The 26487-nt window shown below is 40.1% G+C and overlaps 1 protein-coding gene across 1 annotated transcript in view; it reads right to left on the bottom strand.

The window, feature by feature from the left end:
- LOC138284405 (mucin-5AC-like) overlaps positions 1-26487 on the bottom strand; it is an 88454-nt gene that overhangs the window by 48630 nt on the left and 13337 nt on the right. Inside the window, exons 6-24 of the mRNA XM_069223142.1 lie at positions 26086-26173; positions 25092-25198; positions 24480-24696; positions 23194-23319; positions 22388-22505; positions 16431-16569; positions 16024-16134; positions 15237-15306; positions 14066-14203; positions 13803-13967; positions 13042-13136; positions 12619-12745; positions 11899-12154; positions 11125-11171; positions 10764-10864; positions 10075-10226; positions 7620-7758; positions 7417-7527; positions 713-892 (exon numbers count right to left, since the gene is read on the bottom strand). Coding sequence (XP_069079243.1) covers positions 713-892; positions 7417-7527; positions 7620-7758; positions 10075-10226; positions 10764-10864; positions 11125-11171; positions 11899-12154; positions 12619-12745; positions 13042-13136; positions 13803-13967; positions 14066-14203; positions 15237-15306; positions 16024-16134; positions 16431-16569; positions 22388-22505; positions 23194-23319; positions 24480-24696; positions 25092-25198; positions 26086-26173 — 2487 coding nt within the window. The remainder of the gene's footprint in view (positions 1-712; positions 893-7416; positions 7528-7619; positions 7759-10074; positions 10227-10763; positions 10865-11124; positions 11172-11898; positions 12155-12618; positions 12746-13041; positions 13137-13802; positions 13968-14065; positions 14204-15236; positions 15307-16023; positions 16135-16430; positions 16570-22387; positions 22506-23193; positions 23320-24479; positions 24697-25091; positions 25199-26085; positions 26174-26487) is intronic.

Genomic DNA, 26487 nt, shown 5'->3' with positions numbered 1-26487 from the left:
CAAAGATTCTACCCTATCACTGTACACCTAATTTTGTGCTTACACTTTCTGAAGAAGCATTCTAACATGCGTTATTTCCAAATATCTGTGAAGTTTACAATCTTTACAGTCCGTGAGGGTAGATTTTCAGTTGTGTTTACGTTACAAAACTTCACTGGCAGGCATAAATTCATACAGAAAGGTTTTTTTGGAAGAAAATTGTTACGCATATTTTTTTTCAATACAATTCTGATTCTAAAATGAATTTGCGATGAAATATTTTTTTTGCCTGAAAACTACATTAGCCAAATTTCCGCCCACTTCTGAAAAGGTCGTGAAGCCTGCAAAGTATTGAAGAAAGTTTTACATAGTTTGTGGAGGAACAGTTTGCAACGTGCACACCAAATATATTTAGTTAAACGCTGATGGTCATTTCACATATGTCTCTTCATATAACAGAACCAATATTGTTATTTTGCTTTTATATAAGTACAATCTGCCGATAGTATGACATTGTATGATATTGCAACTATTAGTAATCTCGTGGTTTCTATAATGGAAGGCTCAAAACAACACCTTTCCCTGTCAGTTAGGTGACCGCAGGTTACTTGTTGGGACTTTATTAGTTCACTTCACCCATTTTCATAGAGCTATTAACTCACAGGCCGCCTTCCTGTAGCTGCTTTTCAGCTATTCTCGCATTTGATCGTGGTCTGCTGCTGCGGTTTCTCACCTGGAAGTCAGAGCTTAGTCTGATAAAGATGCTGGTCTTCCTGTCCCACATGAGTATCAGTCCATTGTTGGCCTCAATCACAAGGTAGATGCCCATGTTACGGATTTTGTATGGCACTACTGCCCCGATGCCCCTCTCAATCACTTCAATGCGCTCATCAGAAAGTATCAGCTCATAGCTCTGAAAAAAATAGAATTGAGTGTAGTGGTTAGTATTGCATAACGTAGGTTAATCCTTCTCAATTTAAAGGTATTTTAAAGTGTATGGCGCAGGTTTAATCTTAATTTGTTTACAGAGACTAAGACACTTTAACTTGTTGTTAGTAGTAGTGTATTTGTATATAGTATGCAACATTTAACCCGGTATTCCCTTTTCATGCACATTGTTGCGTTTAAATAAGTTGGGCAGAACTGAACTTAATTTTTTCACTGCACCTCAAAGCTAGAATCAATGTTTTTATGAAATTAATCTTTCTAAGAATGATAGTACTAACTAGGTTTCTATGACAGCTGCCGGATACAAGTGTTCTTTTTCACTGATCTCAGAAGCCTGCCTCATCTCCCATACATATTACTACAAATTCCCCGGTATAGATGTGGGTACATAACAAGGGCAACAACGTGAATGTAAAAAATACAGTAGTTGCCCTATTACATCATGCAGCCAGTCCTGGCTTAGTTCCGATGAGAGCTCCCTGGATGGACCCAAGCACTATCCATTCGTATTGTTAAAGGAGTACTTGCTTTTTAGTTAGGTGTCTGCGTTACTTTGGTTGTTATCCATTGAAAACCTCAGGGTCCTGATATATATGCAAATTGAAAAAGAGTGCAAAGCAGTCAACAGGGTAAGAAACAGGCAATTGGAGTCTAACAGTATGACATAAACATGAATGTCCAACATTCTTAGTGTGTGGACCCTGGCGGAAAAACTTAGATTAACTTTGGACGTTTGTGTAAAGAAAAACATCTTTAGAGGGGTCAGGCCATAGGCAGTCGGTCAGAAGTCAGCAAAGAAAGTGATGGAGAAACCACCATAAAAGGGGGTTGTCTAAATGCACCTAAAGATGGGAGAAGCTGAGGATATTAGGTAATTCTCCTTATCAGACAGAGAGGTTAAGAACTATAAGTTTTGTTTAGTTTAATTATACATATATATATATATATGTATATATATATATGCATACATTTATATATAGATATTCAATTAAAAAAAACAAAGGTTAAAGGGACGTTATAGTTAGGTTACCCTGTTACCCATACAAAACCGCAGAAATTCAGCAATTATACTTATACTTTCAGTTATAGTTATGTTAAGGAACTATAACTCGTTGCCCAAAGTTACTTTCTGGCACAATTTATAGTTTCTTCAGCTAAATATAAGTATAACTATAACTGTTACATTTCTATGGTTTTGTGTGTATAAAACGTCAACCTAACTATATCAGGCGAGTAACCTTTTTTTTTTCCTATGGTTTTTGTAACACATACGTTAATATTTCTGTCAGGTTGCGGCCAGCCAATCAGGGTCTTGCTTTTCCCCTGGATTCAAGAAGGATCTTTGGAGCATTTGAGGATGATTCGGGGATCCACGGATCGAACAAAAAAAAAAATGAAATGGGCTATTTTTAGAGTTAATGAATGTGCTGCATGGATTTAGTATTTATAAGAGTTTCAGTTGGGTACTTCACCATGAACAAATTAACCATGAACAAATTAGGGTTAGAAAAGCTTCTTATTGTATAATGTGTATTAATTTTATTTAACAACTTTGTTGGGGAACATCAAATCAAAAGTGTTTAAACATTATTCCCAAAAAAGAAACCAGAATAGCACATGAAAGCATAGATCACGATGGTTAACACTCTAGTGGTTGTGCAATTTGTGTCATGTGGGGGTGGTTTTTCACAGAGTGAAAGGCACTCTAGCACAGAGAACTCTATGGCCAGTCAAAGGCTTTGGCCGAAACAAGTCACCATTTTCCTTTATTTATGAATAAATACAAAATGTGGATTCCAGATCTGATGTTGCTACCGTCTCTTTTTTCGGAACCTACAACAGAACTGGAAGAGACAGGCATTCCTGGAGGAAGAAAATGAGACAGTTGAGTGCAGCGACCGGACTGCATCGTCAGAGCACTCGGAGGAGAGCGAGATCACCAGAACCCGGTAATTAAAGATAAGAAAGAGAAAAAGATACTGCTCTGCTCGCTTTGAAAGAGGCTGTCTATGATTATTGGGGTGAGAACAGCAAGATACACTCAAACAAGGGATATTGTCGAACTTGATAACAAAAGCAACAGGAGAGTAATACAAATTGTGGAGTGGAGTTGCATGGAACTACGAACTAATTCCGACATAAAGCGACGGAGTATGTGTAATTCCAAAGCTGACAGCCTGGGGGAAAGAAGTAAAATCTTGACAGGGAACTGGATACCCTGAAGATTTCCACTCCGCGAGCTGTTGAAAATACAAATAAATACAAAGAAGGAACCATCAATGGATCTGAGAGGTAAGAGGACGACATATTTGAGAAGAACATTTGCAGCAATTATATTCTCTCCGATTTCCTGTTCTCCATTTTTCATATGAGAATGAAGGAACGCTGTATCACTGTATCCTTCTCCCCCAATTATTTGAGCACAAGATATAAGCGAGCACACTCTGATATTAAATCACATGCAATTGATAAGTTTGAAACAGTAAGTTGCAAGCAATAGATTATAATTGTCCGTTGTGATTTCACCGAATCTGGATAATTGTTATTCCGAAATAGAGAACAATAACAAGTGTAGTGCCCGGTGTTTGAAGAGATTTTGTTTTTAATTTATCACACAAAACCTCTAATCTATACACAATGGCTGAGATTGCTGAAACTAGAAGAAATGTGTAGAGCTCTCTTTGCTGATAATGATAATACGGAAGGGTCAGAGTTTCCTATGGTTAAAAATGTTGAACTTTCGCACAGCATGTTATTAAAGGAACTTGAACAGGCCAAAGAATGGAAATAAACAAGTGGTGTGAGAAAACAACTTTGAAAAAAGATATTGAATGCAGAAGAATTCAGAGGGGATTGAGGATATTTGTATTGCCTACACTTAATGATATGGAAACTGATCTACTCAAACAGTGGCAGACAGACACAGTGGAATGCTCCATGAGATTGATACAAACACTTATTACCCAAGCAGAATAAAAATTAGATAAGATATTACAAAGGATAAAAGAAGTTGAGGATCAACGTGAATCTGCTAATACATCAGAAGACATCAAAAATATGTTAAGTGAAATGGAAAAACAACTAGAAAAACATGATAAAGAAATGCAAGTCAAAAAACTGAAAAAACTTCAACAGAGATAAATAAGGCAGATTATTCCATGGGGAGAATATAACCATTTGCAATACGCTTTGACTCTTTTTATGCCAAATAGAATATGGATAAAACCATTGAAAGAGATAGGATTGTGTCAAGTGCTGAAAGCTGTGACTTAAGTCCGGGGGACGAGCTCCCCTCAAAAAAGGGTCCAGTATTAGATTTTTCAGGAGAAATGCGTCTCTACAATATGGAAACAAGACAGAGGGGAAGAGGCACACAAAACAAATTGAGCACAAGGAGATCAAAGGTGAAGAGGAAGAGGCAAGAAAAGAGGAAGTGAACAATAGATATCAATAGGTTGGGACAACAAAAGGATTTAGTTATAAACTGGCCCTCAAGGTCATTCGAGGATAAGCACATTAGAATTTTAAACAATGGATTGACTTTTTACGCCATGGTTTAAACGGATCTAGCCACTGCCAGAACTGATCCATACAAATTTTCCAGGAAGTTAAAATTGAAAATATACTTTGCATCAAAAAGTCAACAAAAGAAATTAGAGCAGCACAAAAAAACACAAGATGTGTCTCCAATTAGTATTTCAGAGAAGGAACAACTAAGAAGTCTTCTCGAATTGGAAGAAGAATCCAAAGAGATCACCGAAAGGTCAAGTTTTGAAAATCTTTCTGATCAAGAGCTATGCCAAAATATAGGCATTCAAACAGACTTGACAGTCTTAAGTGGATGCAGACCCAAATAACAGTTTTGTCCCCAACTCCCTATGGGGAACAAAGTAGACCTGTTTCAAGAAGTGATAGTAAAGGGGTTAATGAAGGTTGCTTCAGAGACAAACAAACACAAACAGGCTAGTATGATGCAAAAAGATTGGGAAGCATTAAGAGACTTAAAAAATGACGATGCAATCATCATCGAAGCATCAGATAAGGGAGGCAATATTGTTAACTTGGACCGCATGGAATATATCAAGGAGGCTAAGAGACAACTCAATGATTAAGGGAGCTACATCAAGTTAGATAAGGTTCCTATTCATAAAATATGGCAGAATATCACAGCAAATTGAAACAATGACAAGATGTAGGTCTCTTAGAAGAGGAAGAAGTGAGGTATCTTAATATAGACCATCCCATTACTCAGAGAATGTAGTTTTTACCAATAGTACACAGGAACAAAACAAATCCACCAGGATGGCCAATTGCAAGCTCCATAGGATCATTGTTAGAACATACTTCAAGATTTGTGGATATATTCTTGTTTCCTAATGTTCCTAGTCTCCCCTCATACTTGAGAGACTCTATGGATTTCCTTAATCGGAGCAATAACATACCATGGAAAAAGGAGTACATTATGGCAACAATTGATACTTTTGTTGTCTCTTTGTATAGCTCTATAAGACATGAAGACGGCTTAAAGGCCGCAACACGGTGGCACAGGCACAGACGGCACCTCAGTCCAATTCAATTTGATTAATCAATTTCATTATTTTTTCTTTGGGTGTCAACATGTAATGTCAAAGGATTGCAAACACATTTAAAAGAAAAGAAGCATCCGCTGAAAAAAACAAGGTTACAGGGACATTATAGTTAGGTTCACATTTTACCAACACTATAGCCAAGACATTTAGCAGTCATAGTTATACTTATAGTTATTCTTATATTAAGAAGCTACAACTCATGGCCTAAATGGATTTAACAGCATGAGTTACAGTTTCTTCATATAAGTGTAACTATAATATAACTCTAATTATAACTGCTGAATTTATATGGTTTTGTGTGGAAAATGTGAACCTAACTATAACGTACCTGCAACCTTTGTTTTTTTTCACACAAACACACACATATATATTTCAAAACAAAAAGGGAGGTTTCAGATTCATAATCCTTAGAGTGAAGATTGGAATAGGAGATACACTAAAACGAGCTCCTGTTAGAGACATGAGGCATCTGGTGTGATATCAGTAGCTATCAAATATATTGCCAGAGAAAGGTCGCCGTCCCGTCCGAGAGAATAGGATCATTTCAATATGCAGCCATTCAAAGTCTGACTGAGATAGCTCCTTCAGAGAAGGAAGTATCTTCTTGTGTCAAATGTCACTTGGTATAGCAACAGAGGCAGTCCCTGTGAATGTGGAGTAGATGTTAGGAAAAAAAACAGTTGACTGTACACAGTCAAAGCAAAACAAATCAATGGCCAAAAAATGCTTTTTTTTATGTATCACAAAGCAAAATGTGAATCGGTAACTTGTTTACTGAATCACATTTTGCATTTGCGATTTGGTACTATGAATGGGGCGTGTCTAGGGCACCCCTCCCTAACACCGAATTGTGTTGGCATGTAGGAATGTTTTGCAACTGTGAATGTGGTCGCAAACCATTCACAGTTACCACCAACCGAAAGTTGGTGGTAACTCATTCGCAAATGGGAAGGGGTCTCAAGAGACCCCTTGCCCTTTGTGAATGGAAGCATAAATATTTTTTCAGAGCAGGTAGTGGTCCCCAGGACCACTGCCTACTCTGAAAAAATGAAAATACATGTTTTCATTTTTTTGTTGGAAATGCATCCTGTTTTCCTTTAAGGAAAGCGGGCTATATTTTTTTTAAAAATGCTTTATTTAAAAGCAGTCACAGGCATGGTGGTCTGCTGTCTCCAGAAGGCCATCATCTCTGTGAGTGCGGCCATTCCCAATGGGGTTGCAAATTGCAACCTACCTCATGAATATTGATGAGATAGGTCTTTGCGAACCCATTAGGAATTGCTAAATGTGTCTGAGACACATTTGTATGTTTCATTTTGCCAGTCTCTAATTGCAACTCGCAAAAAGTCGCAAATAGTGACTTGCAAAATTAAATGGACATACATCTGGCCCCAAGTTCCCTAGAAAGGACTTAAGAAGCGGACCGTCATTTTATGGAGGGAAAACAAAACCTGTGGGAGAAATCAGTTGTGGGTCCTCCCCTCTGACCCCAGTGAACAGCATCCCTGAAAGAGACTTTAAGCAGAGTCATTACATCTCAGGCTATGAGAGTATTAAAAACATGTGAAAAAAACTGTTTAGTAGCAAAATGCAATCAGAATAGTGCAATGATATGTTTACTAAAAATCCATCATTAACCATGTCCCAAACTACACACGCAGATTCTTGAAGGTTTGTAACGGGCATAGGCTGATATTGCAATATCCTTTTCTGTAGTTCTTCCCAAGACTACATTACTGTTTACTTAATCGGTTCATTTTAGAAACCATTTTACTTTGGTGTCTCTGACCCAACAAAGAAAGAACTGTAGAAAGAACTGTAGTGATTGTTGGAAACATCTCAAGGGGTCAATGGTACTTAAACACAGAGTGTGATGCAACTCATTGCTGACTCTACTTACAGGGAAGAAGATTTTAATGGCCTTGGAGCAGGTTGTGCCAGTGGTGCCACAGGGAATGTTCTCAGTGATCACCCGGAAACTGCTGTTGGCTTTGTCACTGCCGCAGTGGTCCTAAGGAGGCAATGTACATTGAATTAATTGACAGATGCAACTTCTGTGCTTATCCCACTGCAATTTTGAACAGCTGAAAAGGATCTTTTTACCTGGGCGAGGGTATATTCACAGTCTCCATTGAAGCTGTACCGTTTGCCGTCGAAGGTAATGTAGTGCCCATCGCCATACACAGCACATGTCCCAAGGCAGGGATCATTGGTGCACTCCCACATCCGATTCTTACAAGTACTATAAAGAAGAAATATATTATATTACAAATTTGTACAGTCGTTTTCTTACAGATTTTTTGTATTATACGTTGAAATTAAGCCAGAAAAAATCACAACATTGAACCCATTTACTTGGGACTAGTTACCGCTGGCACAAAACCCTCTGATTGTTTAGATAATGTGCAAAATAGCTGCCAGAGAAAATCACAATAAAATGTTTGGAAACAAAACCATGAACTAGGGCCAGATGTACTTAGGAAATGGTTTGTGACTACCAAATAGCAAATTTTTGCAATTTGCTTTTTGGTAATTGCAAACACTTATATATAAATGTGTGTTTCACACATTGTGTGAGTCACAGTGGGTCGCAACTAGCCCTACCTCATGAATATTAATAAGGGAGGACTCGCTTTGTGACCCATTGGGAGTCACTAAAAACACAGGGACGGTGGCCTGCTGGGGTCAGCATACCACCATGTCTGTGACTGCTTTTAAATCAAGCAATCCTTTTTAAATGCAGCCCGTTTTCCTTAAAGAAAACCAGGATCTGTTTCAAAAAGAAAACTGTGTTTGTTTGTTTTGTGTTTGTTTAATAAGAGGAGGCAGTCATCTGTGGGACCACTGCATCCTCTTAAAAAAACTGTTTTTGCAAACATTCATAAAGTAGAAGGGGTCCCTTGGGGAACCCTTCCCATTTGTGAATAGGGTACCACCAACTTGAAGATGGTTATAAAATGTGAATGTTTTGCAACTGCAATTCAGTTGCAAAACATTCAGACATACCACTCAATTCGGTATTAGAAAGGGAGGCCTCAAACATGCCCCTTTTTAATACTAAATCGCAAACCCAATTTGCGATTCGAAAATAGGTTACCGAATCACAAATAAGGCTTTGGACATGCCAAAAAGCATTTTTCTAGTCGCAAATGGCACTATTCTGTGCATCGGGCAGTTTGCCTGCAGAAAAATCCTTTTGACATCCAGCCCCTAGTTACGATCAGTTTATTTGGAATAATGTGAATGACATTTTGGACTTCCTGATTGAGCTAATGAAGTGTCTACTCCCAGACTGAGAAAGGGCTCGGACTCTTGATAAAGAATTGAAAGACACTTGAGTGGTTAGCCAAGAATGAAAACTGTTCTTTCTGCTGAAAGTTTCACTTGATAAACGCCAGCTGACAATGATCTACATCTTGACCCAATTCTGGTTAGCCCCAAACGTTTCTAAAGGCAAAAAATGAAATTGAACATGACAAGGTCAAATCAGTCTTTTCATCTGAACTCCAGAGGTTTCTGCACATGCACGAAACTGCAAGGAAATCCTAAGACTTCTAATAATGGAGAGGGAAACACGAGAGCTGGTGCTTTGCAGCTCTAGACACTTAAGACTTTGGGATTGCAAAAGGAGAGAAACATAGCTGTTGAGGTACAGGAGACCTATTTGAAAAACTTTGTTGCATACATTACTATTGTTGCTTTAGGTTCAAAGGGCCAGATGAACGTAGCTCAGGCCATTTGCGACATGAAAATTGCATAATGTAATATACAAATTATTTTTTGTGCTTCCGTAATCTATTTACCAAATAGCAAAATAGGCTTGCAAGCTGCTATTTGGAAGGGGTGTGCCGAAGGCATCCCTTCCAAACAGTGAGATGCAGTGGTATGTAAGATTATTTTGACACCTTTAATGCAGTCACAAAACAATCGCAGTTACCACCAAGTTCAAGTTGGTGGTAACCCATTTCCAAACTGAAAAGGGTCCCTACCTCTTTGTGAATGGAAGCAAAAATATTTTTTCAGAGCAGGTAGTGGTCCCACAGACCACTACCTACTCTGAAAAAACTGAAACTAAAACTTTTCATTTTTGTGTTTGAAATGCATCCTGTTTTCCTTTAAGGAAAATGGGTTGCATTTATAAAAATAGAAACTGCTTTATTTAAAAAGCAGTCACAGGCATGATGGTCTGCTGTCCCTAGCAGGCCACCATCCCTGTGAGTGGAGCCATTCCCAATGGGGTCGCAAATTGTGACGTACCTCATGAATATTGATGCGGGAGTTCATTTGCGACCCCATTGGGACTCGCTAAATGTGTCTCAGACACATTTGTACATTCATTTTGCGAGTCTCTAATTGTGTACACCCCTAGGCTGCATTGCTAATTTGCTCCACGGTTGTTGATTTGATAGTACTATCGCTTGGACTGTTGGTATATTTCTTTCGTTACTACTTACAGCACAGTGAACATAACCACTGACACGTTTGTACTCTAAACCTAGATGGATGAGCATTTTGTGGAAAGAGCTACTACACAGGAAAAGAAGAAGTGAAAACTCACCACTTGTTGCATTTCACTTTAATGGTATCCCCTGGTTGGTAGACGGCGTCGTTGTGCACGCACGGGCAGTTCTCTGCTTTGATACAGCTGCCTTTGCCATCGGACACCAGCCCCTGTGGGCACATGCAGCCGGAGGTGCAATGGGTGCTGTACTGTGAAAACCAAGACGAGACAGGTGTATCAGAAAACTGACTCCTTAGGAAACCCTTACGAACTGAAGGGGCAGAGTGTTCTCAATAGCAGGTAAAAGAAACTCACTGAAATGAGCTTCAAGTTGTGGTCACTCTCTTCCTGAGGACCCTGGGACATGCAAAGCTAAGAACACAGGCTTGCAGCCCTCCGAGGAGCTGCGTCGGACGGAAGTGACGTATGAGCAGAACAGAATGTCTGACTTTGTATCACAGACCTTGTCACCCCCAAACAAAAAGGAGTAAATACATTCCAAACAGAACCATAAAGATATGGAGTAGACTCATAGTAACGCACTATTAAAAGTAGTTATGTATCAGAGCACCTTTCGTGTGTGGTGCTCGTGCAGAGTCGTAGACTCACAGTGGGACTAGATTATGTGGTGCAATAGATAAACGTCTTTTCCTGGTGCAGTTGCATGTTCTCATCCTCGCATTTCATCATCCAGAATGGCAGCGATTCACACAGTTGAACGAATAATAAACCCAATAGGCACTTACGCACTGCATATCAAGTGTGTGGCAGCTTTTCTGGCACTCTGCTCCTGGTGTACCAGCAGTGGCGTTGGCACAGTCAAAGTAGACCATTGGCGCAGGGCATTCTGGGGGGAGTAAAAGAGAGTTAATGAAGTAAATACCTCTAAAAAATGGATCCTTCTAATCAATAACCCGAACATCTGCCGGGGGCGGGCCCCTTTTAATGGAACACCACCACTTTAGCAACTGCCCCTCACAGGAGGTTCCCCGCTTACACTTTTCCACCAAAAGGATAGGTAGGTGCCCTTTCTTAGAGAAAAGAAACACGTCTTGTCAGGCCACTTGTTTGAGAAGAACAGACGGGTGAAGGGAGAATGCATTTTACCTGGCTTTGAGGATCCAATACAGCTCAGCTGCCCTTGAGTGCAGGTGCTGCAGAAGAAAGGAATGATACAGCATCAGATCTCAACTTTAAAAAAGCGAAGTTTTTAAATTTTTTACGTTCATTTTCACTTGTATATTTATGTTGCTTTTGCCCAATTCAGTGCCCTCAGGATTCACCGTTTTCAATTATTAGTCCGACTCTTCAAGGCAAAACGTTGGGACATTTCTTCATAGGGATATGTTCCAGAGGGAAGTATTTAAATGGTCTGTACGTGGGGAGCCATGCCGAACCGAGGGGATTTTCACGAAAATTAATTTGCAAAGCTTAGGCCCCAGAATCTCGGAAGTTAACTACTTTTAACATAACGATATTTGAATTGTAAAGTAATTGTGCTTGTCCCATGGTAGTTTACTGTGGATAATTTCTAAGCATAATCCATTTTCTAAGGGAATGTACAAATTGTCTCGCAGTAAGGAGCCGTACAATAAAGCAACCCGCCAAGAGGGCCAAGCTGTTTTACCCTTCAGTGTTTCCAGCTCAAAGAAACGTGTGCACGCAACAAAGGAAACCGAACTGTCCACTCTGCCCGAATCTTGTAAAGGCAGGCTCAGACGTTCCTCCTTCCGAGGTCATAAACTGAACAATCGTAAGTTATGTAATAGAAACGTCTGATGTTTACATAGCATTACAAACCCGTCGTGGTTGGTACAATCCGTTATACAAATTACTAATGTAGAACAGTGACCCTCTAGTATACCCCTGACATCAACCTACCAGAGAATGCCGTTGTCGTGTACAACCTCTCCAGAAGGCACTGCAGTACCCATAAAATAGCAAGGGCAGGCAGCAGCTGGCACACATTTGCCGGATTCGTCCATGTAGGTTCCTTTCTCGCAAGTACATCCGTCCACAGGCACGAATTTAATGTTGCATGTCAGGTCAGGCTCACTCAGGGAGCGGCAGGTGGGCTGGCAGGAGTTCACAGAGTAGCTGTAGGTCATGGACTTGGGGCAGGCAGTGGTGTATTTGGCTGTAAAGGAAACAGGTTACATGTTCATATAAAGATCAATAATTGCCCGGGAAACAGACTGGTATCAATCCCAAGGCACAACGCTGAGCCCTAGCGCACAGCGTGAACTTGGGCAAGTGCATCGCTTCCCAATGCCAAAGCCCAGATCTGGGATGTTCTGGTGCAGAGAGCAAAGAAGACGCTGTGTTTGTGGAAACAACTGTCACAAACGCAACCTCCTTTGATGTTTTCGAACCAAAATGCAATTTTAGGAAGTAACAACTGCAGTTTTAGTTAAGGCAAGCACCTTAACAGGTGATAATGTACTGAAGCTTTTCTAGAACAGCTAGCAAAACCTAGAAATTATTGAAAACAAGTCAGTGGTCAATCTCTCACAGTCCCTGTTCCATCTAGGAGATTTTCTTAAAAATGAACACTTGCAAAAATAGAGACCGTAAAAACAAAGAATCAGTGACTCTATTTACCGCAAACATTCTTCCTCCATCCGGTTATCTGTAGGCCCTTGGCAGCACATGCTCTGAAGTAAGAGGAGAGGGCCGCGCACATGCAATCCTCGCTCTTCTCGCAGTTACAGGTGTCAAACATACAGTTCTAGGGAAAACAGAAAATAATCTGTTCTTAAAGCTCAGCAAAACCTCACAAGAGGCATAAAACACAGCTAACTTCTTCAAATCCCTTCACAGCTATGTTTTACAATGATGTGTGATTACTCAGTAGCAGCAGTAGTGATTCTGGGACACCATTATATGTTCCGTAGCCTGGTGTGCAAAGCAGCAATAAGTAGAAAGCGTGAGTATCGCGATAGTGGCAACAGTAGGTAAACCCCCAAAACAACTTTTAAAGTCAACAATTTCAATATCTGTAGTAGCCCAATGAACAAGGCTTACCTTGTAATAGGTGGCGGGGTTCACCTCTGCGTGACAGCTAGCAAAGGGTCCAGTAGGGTCAGTCAGCAAACCACACCAGTGAGAGGCAAACTTTTCTGAAATAACAAACACAGAGACATATGGACCTTTGCTCCACTACAGGTACATGATATCCTGCTTCAATTCACTGCACACGTTTGTGGTGCAAGTCACAGATTCACTTTAGTGGTATGCGTGTTTCTTGTGGCTGTTGAAAACAGTGATTCAATTCAACTTCTGTTGGAAGCACTAGCTCGTCCAAAAGAGTTTAGAAAACATTTTGCCAGACTGAATCATCTTCACCTCAGCTTTGTTTAGTTGAAAATACCTCAACCTAATCCACAATTTAAGGGTGTTTAAACCACGGAATACTTGCTAGAAATGTTCATGGTTATCATTAGACAAGTACAAATCTGTACCATCCATGTAATAGTGGTCTTCCACTGGAAGGTTTAGAGCTATGGAGAACAGGCCAACATTGTACAATATTAGTGGAAGGGGAACCCCCAGGGCATGTTAGCTCATCTACGATGAGAAAAGTCAGTCTTGATGGGTGGTCATGTAAATGAAACCAGTTGAGACCCTCAATTCCCTGGTTTAGAAAATAGTGGTACAAGCATGCATGACTGTGGTGCTTGTAAACTAGGCTGCACTTTGCGCGAAGAAGATGAGGAAGAAGTGCTAAGAATCGGAGATAAGAACTTAAAGCAACTAGGTGTTTATTTTACTCATAATTCACTTGCCATTTTCAATGCTGAGAGTACAGGGATTCTCAAAGATGTTTTTCACATTGGGGCAGCTCGCAGAAGTCTTCCAGGTGTTTGCAAAAGCAGCCGCAGTTCCTTCTATGATCCCACTGATGGCTGTGAAGTCATCGGCCTGAACGTCATTGAAGTTTCCACAGAGACCTTTACAGGAAACCAGAACAAACCATCAGATATTCAAGCACAAAAGCTTACTGGACGACGATATGGAGAAGCCTGATAAAGAGATCCTATTTTCTTACCACAGGTTTTCCCCTGGTATTCTGGCTCGAGTCTCATATAGACCTGCATAATGGGGACTAGCTGGATCTGAAGCTGGAGACCCAGCTGTGTCTCCACAATGATGAAAAAGGAGGATGGTCTAAAGATGGTGACATTAGCTGGAAATGAGCAGAACAGAATACTTTTTAGCAAAGAAGAAGGGTACAATAACTCAACTCTTGTTGCAAGATGTGACCATTTGGACAGCTTTGAAAGGTAACGTCACCTGGATTGTCAGGGATATTCACAAAGTCCTTTTATGTTTGTAACTTTCCTAAAAGAACTACTGGTACACAGAAGTATCTAATCACAGTTGATGCTTTCCTCCTGCTTTATTTACCGAGGACACGTTTGCCGTGAAGTGGTGACTTTAATCCATTTAAAAATACCATGTCATGTTTTACAATCTCTGTAATCTCGAAATCTAGACACTGAGTCTGCTTGCAATATATTTTACATCATTTCCTCATGCACTGCTTCACTATGTTACAACTCATCGCATGTCTGACCCACAAACAATTTTCACTTCGTATTTCAGGGCTTTGCACCACTTTATAAGGCCATTTTAACCAAATTTCCCTTAAGGCCCTCAGTAACTCTAGACAAATGTACCAGTTTGCCTCCTCATGTAAACATAACCATATCTAATTTCTCCACAATTAAAAAACTTCACACGCCATGTGTTGCACCAATTAATGCCAAGCACTGACGACTGCCACACTACCTTACCACTAGTTCTTAAATCTTCTGGTTTTGCCTCCTATCACTTCTTTGAATTAAGTGCCTTGGTTTCCATTAAAGGAAAGATCACATCTCTTAGACAGAAGATCCTTGAGTGCATTGACATGTTAAATGTTAACAAACTCTCTTTTCCTTTAGCCTTACTAAAAATATGTCTGTTTGGTTATTTCCTAAAGACATTGTAAGGATGAGAAGAGAGAAATTGATAGGTTAAAGGATTTTTTGATCAGTGCAATCCGTTTTCTAGAACGAAATAACCAGCAACCCTCTAGTTACAAGTTGATTATGAAGTTGACTTTGAAGAGGTGTGGGTACAAGACCAGAAGTAGATATGAACTGGCTAGATAAAGGAGAGGGTGGGTGTCAGCCACAGTAGTAAAACAAAGATGTTTCTTAAAACTGGAAACTTACCCGCTGAGACGGGCAACTGGGTGTATATCCAGTTCACAAACACACTTCCGCAGGGTTTGATAACAATGACCTGATGGAGTGAAGACAGAAATGAGTTAGCCAGCCCTCCTTCAACACTTTATACCAGCGTGGGTGGACTACACAGCAGGTGTGAAAATAAAAGACCTGGGAAATTTGTATGTGGTGTATTTAATGCCTTGTTCTGCTAATAATTTGCCTGTGTCAGCACTCGATCATAGCACCGCATTAGCAGTGGTCATGGGAGGCAGAATGCTTTATAAGGAGTCTCATAAACAGTATATTTAGACCTCAGATTACTGTTCTAGGTCTGAACTTCAGCCCGGCTTTCTTGTAGGCTATTCCCATTCGTGATTTTAATATACGCGCACCGATTGCCAGTTCTCTGGGGTAATGTCTGATACAATCTGCTTCACGTGATTCACTAGAACGGCTGCGGAATTTTTAGAACTGTAATTGGGACAGGAATGGATAAAATGACTCAGAAATAATATTCGACTTATTACATTTTGCAGTCTAATGGCGTCTTTTTAAACTGCCTTTCTGCACTTTGCTACGTACTTAGCACAATAATTGACACGACCAGCTTATTTTAGATTTCCACTCAAATGTAAAAAGACAAATAATATGCATTATTGAGCCTGCTTTTTCTGTGTTTCACCATACACTGCCACTTATCCCCTCACAGTTAAATGCAGACACTTTGGTGTGGTTTAGCCCTCTCATTTGTATAGGTTTTGTACTGTTGTCTGTTTGTTGTAGGACGTACCGTCTGTCCACCATTGAGGCTGAGGGCAACACTCTTCAGGCAAGTCTCGCTGTCCGTCAGGCCGCACTTGCGCAATTCTCCCAAGACAGTGAACTGGTTTCCTCCGCAGAGCTATTATACAAACAGCACAAATCGTAAGCATTTACAGCGAAACATCCTGTTCTTACATCTGTAGGGGTCAGGGCTTTAGGTGATTCGGACCACCATCTGGTAAATTAACCATCCTCTTGCAAGATTAGGGCAATGAAAACCAATATAGATGCATTTTGGTAATGGATTATTGTTTGCTGCTTTCTAATATACGTTTTTGTTTGAACACAAGAGGGAATTTTGAGCATTGTACCCTAAGCTGGACACAGTGAGGGTATTCAGAACCAGCAAACATCTTTAGATCGAATGATGTGTACCTTTGAAAGAACGTAGCTACAGTCCCCGTGCACAGTGTATTTCGTGCTATCATAGGTGGCAATATGAGAACCTCCTTCTACAGAGCATGTCCCAGTGCATGGCAGTTGTTTGCAGCTCCACTGTCCTCCAGTGCACGTGCTGAACAGAAAGAAAGCAAAGTTAGTCAGACCTTAATATTTAAAAGAAAGAGTGCTGGTGCTCAAAGCTCTCCATTGAAGCCTGTGTCGAGTTCAGTTAAATGTGCACACTAAATACCAAGGCTGCAAACACTTGAATCCACCCAGTCCTCTTTAATCCACTACTAGACACTCCTTGTCCCCTTATCTCACTCTTGCGGGCTCCTCGGTGACGGTTTTTCCGTCTTTCACTTCCTCCATCTTTCTGCTTTGTGTGCTTTTGTCTCACTTTCGATCAAGGAAATGTAAAAAAATAAGTGCTGTGCCAAAAATGAGTGCCGATGCCCCCAACCGGTAACTAACAGCTCAAATTAATTACTTAGTACAGTTTAACCATTGTAACAGTGAGTAGCAATGTGAAAACACTACACACCACAAACAAAAGTTGTAACATAATAAATCATTTAGACCAATATGGCAGGATTTATAAACTCCCCTTGGCACAGAGTTTGGTAAGATTTTAGAAAACAGCTTTCATCAATTCATGAAAGATGGCAACATTTTAATAATTTCGTGCCATTTTCAGTTGACGCTGTACTTTGCCCAGAGGTCCATCAAATGCAATTTTATTATTGAGAAACTGATGATGGAAAATGTTTGCTTGTTCATAGAGTTGACTGGTGAGTTCTGGAAAGACACAGAAGGGCTAACTCCCTGTTTTGTTTTTGTTAGATGTTTCCACCTTGAATTATGGGACTCGTGAATGCATTCAGAAGCCCTCAAAACCACCCAGCACGTAATGAACCTGCATCCTAAAACTTTAAACAATTTTTACTTGCCATAGCCTGATCCTCAGGTGGTCAGTGCATTGATTAGTTTTGCATTTTTTAACACTCGTTTTGCTCGCCATTTTAATATGTTCATTTAAATACGTGTGTTTTTATAGTTGTAAATTTTCCTATTGAATGAACAAATACATACAAAAAAATTTGGTGAGGGAGACAAGACGTTTGCTAAAAGTTTCTCAGCAACACTGAGTAGAAATCACACAATAGGAAAAAAAAGCATTTGCACTGCAATGGGTCTTGTGTTTGCTCGAGTTAGAGCTATTAGAGTTGTAAATTCCTAACTGGACCTTTCTTGCAACATCATTTGAAAATGAAAAGTAAAGGAGTTTACATAAGCGAGCAGATTCAAAGCACCTCGGCTGCCATGAGCGTGAGCGCGAAGGAGAGACAGAAAAGGAAAAAGAAGTTCACTCGCAGTCAAACGTATCAGCAAATGTGTAGTTATCCATGTAACAGGGCTGGTGTCCAAGGCGGTAACAAAACTGCCCCAAGGAGGGACAAGCGTAAAGCATTTATCAATGTCATCAAAGGATTTGATGAGCGTGAGATGGGCATGGTTAAAAGCCCACAGAGATACCAACACATCGGAAAAACGTGTGCAGTGCTATGCTCGACCTAAACAGAGGAGGTTGGAGTAACAAATGGGCCAGTCCAGATGCTCAATCCTCACTAACCCTACAATGAATGTCACTGGGCTTAAGGCAAATTGATATCAAAGTGTAGGGCGTTAGTTCACATAAACCCATAATGGTAAAATCCCTTTCACTTAAGCCTTTCTCACAGTTTCTCATTTATTATAATCTTAAACAAATAGTTATGTCACAGAATACGAGAAACCGCAGAAATTACACACAGAAGATAGCAAAGAGACTACACAGATCAACTTTAAGAGGAAACTGCTGCAGGACAAATTCAAAGAATGGCTACCTCAAGGCCAGGAATAACTCTACTGACAGAGGGAATACGAAGTCAACTGGAGAACGTTATATGTAGGATATGTCACATCTTTTGTGCAGAATGAGAACACTTTAAACCCCCTTTAAGAAAGGAAGGGAGGACATTTAGAGAGAACACTAGTACAAAGGGAGTAATTATAACTGAGCCAAGAATAGAGTGAAAACTGAAGAGACTTGGCTCACAGTTCCCATATTCACTGACAGTTTCTTGGTGAGCACGACCAACAAAACAGATCCTAAATAGAGCTTATCTCCTGCAAAGCTTTGTAACATACATGAGCTTCTCAAAGTCAGATGATCAGAAACTACAGGGCTTTTTATTTTAAGAGACTTTTTCAACAGATGCATTCTAAAACCAATAAACAAATCATAACCTATTAAACGCAGAATACTAGTGTTTCAAGATGCGTTAAGAGTGAACTAGATGTGACAATATATTAAACTTGAATTAAAGCACAGCAGTATCAGTATAGGCTGAATTACACATGGGTAGCTTCATAAGATAAATTTCATAAGAAAACGGTTTATTTGGGCAATTTCAATCTAACATTAAGATCCTCATTACAAGTGCCCAGGATGTGCCTCAAGCAATTACTGAGAGCAAAAGACACATATGGGAAAGACAGAGGAAGAGAAAAACTAAACTAAAAAGCGTGACAATGGGAGGAAGCAGAAAGCTGCAAGAGTGAGCCGAAGGGACGGGGAGGGTCTTTAAAGGGATTGAAGAGGCCCAAGATGGCTTCAGGATTACGCTGCCTCAATATTCTGTGTTGGTACACTCAATTGCAGCAGCCGCATGCTTAAGACGAGGGCTTTGGGCACTGGCACATTTTTATTTATTGATCTAAAGAAATGAAGGTTCAAAACTATAAGCTAAACGTGCAATTTCAGACTTTGAGAAAGTCATGACAGAAAAGGTGAGCACAGTGGAAGGGCCAATTCAAAAGCATACAAATGCAAGACTACACTATGACATTGTGACACTGAATTTAGAAGTAAGAAAAACAAGAAACTAGCCAGAAATTGGAATGTATATTAGGTTATTTCCACAAATGTACTGCACAGATGTAAGTATATAAAATGGTGACATTATTGAATGTTACTTGCAAAAAGGTTGGAATGTAAGCCAGAAGTCAAACAAAAGGAAAACCAGAGTTAAGGGGTATGTTTGCCAAGGTGGTGGGACGGGAAGAAAAAGAATGGACAACTAACCAAAGACTCCCAAGCATGAAAACAAGACTCTGAATCAAATTGGGAAAGTGGAATTGATGTGCAAATCTTATAGAAACACCACGTTACGCAAATTATAGCAGATTAAAATGTATTTGCCACTATTGCCTGATGGTATATCCATATGTATTCTAAAGCAGGAACTCAAAATTGTGCTGTCGGTAACCTGGCCCTAGTCAATCAGAAGAGCTCCAGATATACATATAGATATGAACAAGAATGCAGAAAGAATGATTCCGCCTTGTGTGATGAGGTGAACAAATGTAGATAAGTATTTGGTTCAATTATGCAAGAGCAATTAGAATGATGGATTGAGCACCAGAGAAGTATACTTCCCTCCCTAATTTAAGGAATAGTTTAGAACATAGGAGTCAACTGTAGATCAGGGATTAGTTCCTTACTAATCAGTCTAAAAATATATATCATAAATAGGATAGGCTGTTCTATAATTTTCTCAACTTCTCTTTCACTTTTGACTGAGTAAATGTGCACTTGTTGTGGAGAATTCGCACTGTTCTTGAGATAATTTCAACTTTGCTCCAGCAAGCAGTTGCATTACACACGTGCATTTGTGTGAAATGGAAATGACCAGCATGTTGCTGGTACCCACAAGCCTCGGAGGAAAGCCCGTGTCTTAGATTCCACCTTATGCAGCGTATTTCTGTTACAATTCCTACAGAGGTAAAGAATAGTTTCCTCCATAAGTGAAATGACAGCCATTTACATACTTCTGGACAGAAGCTCTGGTACAGAAGCCCTGGGGCTACATTGGTGATAAAGATTCGAAAACACAATGGAAGAAGACAAATTGCATATATTTGGAAGAAAGTAATGTTAAATTATTTTTAAACACTGAATACTGGAATTCTCATAGTTGCACATTACCTTGCAGATTTGTGTAGAAGAAATACGTTTAACAAATACATTTCTTGTAGAGTGTTATAATCCTGTCCAAAGAAGCAAGGATAAAAAGTGTGGAATTGACAGTTAAGTACCTAACAGAATTACAGAAGAGTATACACAGATGGCCGATGTTGCCCCAACACGGAACATAATGGAATTGGTCTGTGCTTGCTCAGTAGAAAGAAGCAAATAGAACCCGTATTTTGAGTTGTGGCCAGCTGACCTGATTGACTGTCAGTATTATGCAAGTGCTAAGTGTCCATAGATCTGGGCGCAACACAAAAGTTCAAAGTGTAAGCAAGAAATGGTTATGTGAAAGAAACTGAAAACATCACAAAGTACAACAAACGCATCTGACTGCAAGGTGCTTCGGGCTTCCACCAACAGAGCTAGATAACATATAATGTTAGATTAGGGCACAAAGATACCAGGGACAATGCCAGCCAAAAACAAACAAGACGGTTTGTTTTCTGGTGAAGGAAAGCAATGAACATTCAAGAAAAAGTTGTCCCACAATCTAGGAGAGCCACACTTGCAGGTACCAATTCTGTATGTGGTCTGTGCATTACAAGTTCAGCGAGGGCTTTGTCAGTTCACTAGCGAGTTTAGCACGTGTTCTACTGATGTGGTCACTAAACTTGTAATATGAGCCCTCTGTCATGCTCTAGTCTTAACTGTTGGGTAAGTACCGGAAAAGCAAGCATTGGTGTTGCTGCTAATATAAAAAAGCAATCAAACAAGGTTTTAGGAGATTTTTGTGATCATTCAATAAAGAAATACATATGACTGGAACTAAAATTTGTAATTATGAAGGTAATTATTAAACATGCTAGGGGCAGATGTATCAGTTATAGAATCCAACATAAATATAGCACGTAGTAAACCAATGGAAAAAGCTGAGACTACTGCCCTTTTCTACTTTACTTTTCTTCTGGCTATTAAAAAAATATGCTAATGTAAACAAGGAGAAAAATATATTAATTATCAAATTGTTTTCACAATTTATAGTAATGTTTAGAGTTTTGAGAAATTTTAAAATAAAAACAGTTATATAGATATATACAAAATGATGCTGACAGTGTTCATTCACTGCGCATTTGCTAACTCTGCATTTGTAAGAATGTATACTGGTAGCTGGAGCCTAACACGGCTTATCGCAGTTCCTCATATTTCAGTCACTCCTCTGCAAATTACATTAAACATTATTATCTCGAACAAACCCTTGGTCAACAATCCGTGCAAGATAAATAGCTAATTCACAGATAGCAATGGCCGACTTACATTATCAGCAGATTTACAATGCAAATCTTCTAGGGTAGTCACAGGGCACCGCCCTAAACCCAGGTCACTGCAGATACAGACACTATCAACCAATGTTTGGCATGATAACTTTTTAAAGCCTTAAACATATGAATTACTCCTGTGTGAGTATTAACATTTTGCATGGGGCCCAAGGGACACGGAACATAGCGTTGGAAACTGTATCCTTTTACGTCTGACTATCTGAGATTGTTTACCAAAAGGGCAATGGTGTAAGTAACTCGACTTAGGCCCCTAAGCCCCCCTTCCTTTCTAAAGACACCACAAATCTGGGACATCTGTGCCAGGTCCGACAAGGTCCTTAGTGCACTTGAGATCTGATATTTCTGATATCTGGTGTTTGAAGGATCCGTGCACAGGTTTCCGGGAGCGCTCACTTCAGGGCTCTCGACGTTGTGAACAATTTGCACCTTGCCCCACCTTTACAAAACAGATCACAACAGCAAAACTTCAAGGTCCACATTTGAATTCTGAATAGAACTGAACAATCTGCATATGTACTCTTATGAGTAGAATTACAGGCACTTTGCAAAAAAAGCTACATATTGTAGGTTCAGCAATTAAATGCAATGAATTGATTTACCAGGAGCCGCATGGGGTGGAATATGAAGTTCCTGTGGCATAGGTTTCTCCAGCATAGGTGCAAGCACATTGTGTCAAAGGAATGCAGCCAGCATTGTTGATGTCATCTAACACAGTCCCTGCAGCATAAAATAAGACTGATGAGTGTTGTGTCCATGATATCAGCACCATTAGTTTATCAGGCCTTGCCTAGTGTTCCGAATAGCTCAAAGATATTGGTTCTTATGTTCACACATTCCTCACTGCTAAAGTCCTCTCCATATAAACCCTTCCTAATCCTTACAATGCTAGCATGGTAAACATATCTACATATTAGCTATTCCAGATAAATCCTTCAGTTATTACAGTCTTTGATCCTATCGAATATGATAATGAAATGTTGAAAAGTGCAGCAGCCTTTCCACCAATTTTGGTGATCTAACGTGGCCTTGAGTTTGAAATCTGTACATTCAAACATGACCGTGCACCATAACCTGCAGTTAACTACTGACAACCGATGTTCAGAGGCTACTTGTAGGAAGTGGCCATGACTAAGTTGATGCTTAGCAGCAAAAGCCAGGCAGGCTCACCGATAACTGGGTACAGTTTCATGGCCCACATTCTCCAGGGGCTGGCCTTGTGTTGTGGGGGATATGGTCTGATCATATACATGCTAGAGCGCACCTCATAAACTGATACTCCTAAAGGGATCTTTGGCCTGGGATAGCTGGGAATTGACAAAGAGAACATGAGCAGACAGGTCTCCTATAGACATCTTTGGTCTGGAAAAGCTGGGAACTAACAAAGAGAATGTGAGCACAAAGTTACCAGGGGGGCAGAAGCAACCATCGGTGCAGTGTTCCTCGCAGAGTTCTGTCCTCTCTGAGTTGGAGCAGGTATTTGCACATGGTGATCCGCACTCCTGGAACTGCATGTTGAAAGAGCATGACATGGCTGAAATTGTAAAAAAAAAGGAACGGTTAGAACTCTCCAGAGTTTACTGCACGAATAATGTTATACACCAGCATTCACATTCATTTAAAAAAGACATCCGGAAAACAGCTTGAGCTTGTTCAGGGCACACGAGAGAGGTGATGGCTTGAAAGGGGAGATACTGAGCAGAGTTTTTAACAGTGTTCAGAATAAGAGCTCTTCAACACATTTAAATGGACTAGCACTTTAGAGGTCACAGTGGTAGGGCAATGGTACAAAGTACGCCTGTTTTAGTGCATTTTTAAGCATTCACAAGGTGCACTTTGGAAGGGGAAAATCGAAATTACTGTTTCCATCGCTATTATTTGATGTGCGAAAAAAGGAAATGTTATCTACTCCTATTGAAATGCAATTTAAAAAACTGGAAGGGTGAAGGGAATGGATGTAAGCCACGGGGGGTGCACTCTCTCACACCTAGCAAATATAGGAAAGCATACATGGAAATAAGTTGTATATCGTCCTAACAGTTTATTCATTGTTCTTATACAATGGACAAAGACATAATAAACTTGAAATGAGACTGCTGCCTAGAATGTTAGAAAGGACATCGCAGAATTATAAGGAGGCAAAATGAATTCAAGTGAAGACACACATCCGCAGGATTTTTAATAAACGAGATAATGTGTATTCTAATTTATATAATTATCAAAATATTGTCTGAGAAAAAACAAAGGCTGGAGGAGCTTAGAAAGCCTGCAGCAGTGATTTTTGTGTTCCATCTGTTTTGTAAGATTTATCATGTCTATGTTGTTTTTTGGACATTGTTTTTCTAAGTCCTTTGTGGGTTCAATAAAGGTGTTAAGTGCAAGGAAAACGCCTCCCTATTCTTTGTTCAGGTTTATCTCATAAATAATACAGTTCCCATGGCACTGAGGTCAACTTTAAGAATGCTTTGAGTTTTAGTCCCTGACTTAGCATATCTAAGATTTTATACTTTTATTTTTTTCGTTTTCATGTCGCACACACAGAGAAATGCAATAATTAAAAAGCAGCGAGATGTGCTATTTCTGCCTCTGCTTTTAAAAGATGATTGAGAAATGAGTTGCATTGTGAATGCTTCTAGTGATAATGGATCTCTCATCAAAGAAGCTACTGTCCACGCTCTACACGTAGATACTCACGGCACAAGTCAGCTGTCCTCCAGTTTTGAGGGGCTCCACCAGCATGAGAGCACTGCCGCGAGTACTCCGCGAAGGTGTTACACAGGCAGGAGGGGCTCAGAGGATCGGTGCACTGGCACAGGTCCTTCACACAAGCATCGATGTAGGCACTGACCCCTACAAGTGAGTTGCAGTTCTGGAACGCAGGACCAGTCAGAATGGCTTCACATTTGCTTTCCTGAAAACAAAGTGCCAGAGCGCATGAGACATTGGCTGTACTGTGCATAGAGAATTAAAACATTATGGGGAAGATTTAGCATTTTTGCACACAGCGTGAGGCACCAAGACACCTAACTACGCTGGTTTCAGCACATTCCTGTCTTCTCTTTGCGCTGGTGCCTTCAGTACAGCCTAGCACCACAACAGGTACCATTTCTCCATGTTATGAGGGTGATTGCATTTAATGCAGGATTGTTTTGGGGCAGGAAGGGGCACATTCCTGCATGAAAACAGTCCTTAGAGGCAGTCTCCATTTTGTAAGTATGATGCAGAATTCAGCACACTTAGAAAGAGGAACCAACGAGGAGAAATAAAGATATTTGCCTCAAATTCAGGAAAGATGGCAACACTTACAAAGTCAGTGCAGTTGTGCTGTGGGGCAGGCTGTGTGTCCTCGCACTGCTCTGTCGGGCCGTCCATCTTCTGCAGGTTTCCAAACTGGGTCTCTGTTATTTGAATGCCTGAAGGACAAAGTGTACACCACATTACATATGACTTCAGTGTTAGTTTACAGCTTTAAACTTCATTGTATGAAACATGGACGACAACAAATATACCTGCACTCAAAAACAGTTAATAGACTTTGGACTCATTCTGGAAGCCACTTATGTGAAAAGCAAGACCTCCACAAACCTACGTGAATTACCATGGGATTTCACTGTGGGATAGAAATGAGGTATTTCTTGCATCAAACTCCAGTATATTATTTAAGATGTATTCATACTGTGGCCTAAATGGCTTTAGGGTGCATATTCATGCTCCTTAATGTAGAAAGGAAGCAAGGTACGTACAAGCTCGGACTTTGTCCAATGGCTACAATCTTCCATGAGTCCGGCCACAATTACTCTTGGAACCCATCATCATGGCCTGATGACAGAGCACTCAAATTGACTGGCATTGGCAAAGCCAATCGGTTTCACCTATATAAGAGCTATAGGCTTTGTCAGTGACTGTTAGTGATGTTGCAGAGCAGCAATTATGCATGGCTAAAAGTTAGAAGAAAATCCCTGTATCAAGGGTGCCAGCACGGGAGCAGTGGAAGGATACAAGTGAGTGGTCCATGCTCCAGGCGAGGGCCAAAGAAAAGAAGACATGATGTCCGCATGTCACAATTAAGAAACAAGCAAATGTGAATAATGCTGAAACAAACCAATGGTCAGGTGTGGGCTGTAATCCCACTGTATATCAACAAAATGTCTCAGAGAAACAACACATGTGCTGTGTAGATGAACCCTAAAAATAACTATTTCTTTAAGATTAATGTGTAATATGCAGGCAGGCATGCCCTGCCTGACCATGGTGTGGGGTGGGGGAGGGGGTGGGGGGTACTGAATTAAATAATATTTACCATTCGATAGAAACTCATTTTCTGAAATGCCATTGTAGTCTCCACAAAGCCCACAGGTTTGGTTGGTGTACTTGTCATCCAGTTCGACCTGTATTGAGATGAAGGAGAACAATTAATTGGGAAAATTGACTGTCTGTAATAGAAGACAAGAGTTTTGACATAGCTTTGGAAAATTGGCACACTATTTGTTTTTCTTGAAATAATGAATTTTTTACCCCCTTCCGTGTGAAGCTTTTATGAAATTACCACATTTTACATTGGAGTGTAGTTTATTTTCATGGTATACTGTCTTGTTTGTATAAATAAAAACCAGACTATTTATTCAGTAAAATAGGCATGTGTGATTAGCTGTTTTATTCCATCTTAGTATTGATGTGCGGATAGCTCAAATGAGAACGTTTG

Source organism: Pleurodeles waltl, chromosome 3_1 (genome assembly GCF_031143425.1).
Source record: "Pleurodeles waltl isolate 20211129_DDA chromosome 3_1, aPleWal1.hap1.20221129, whole genome shotgun sequence".
In the NCBI taxonomy this organism is placed as follows: Eukaryota; Metazoa; Chordata; class Amphibia; order Caudata; family Salamandridae; genus Pleurodeles; species Pleurodeles waltl.
Note: the sequence above shows the minus strand (reverse complement) of the source record. Positions and strands in the feature narration are given on the sequence as shown.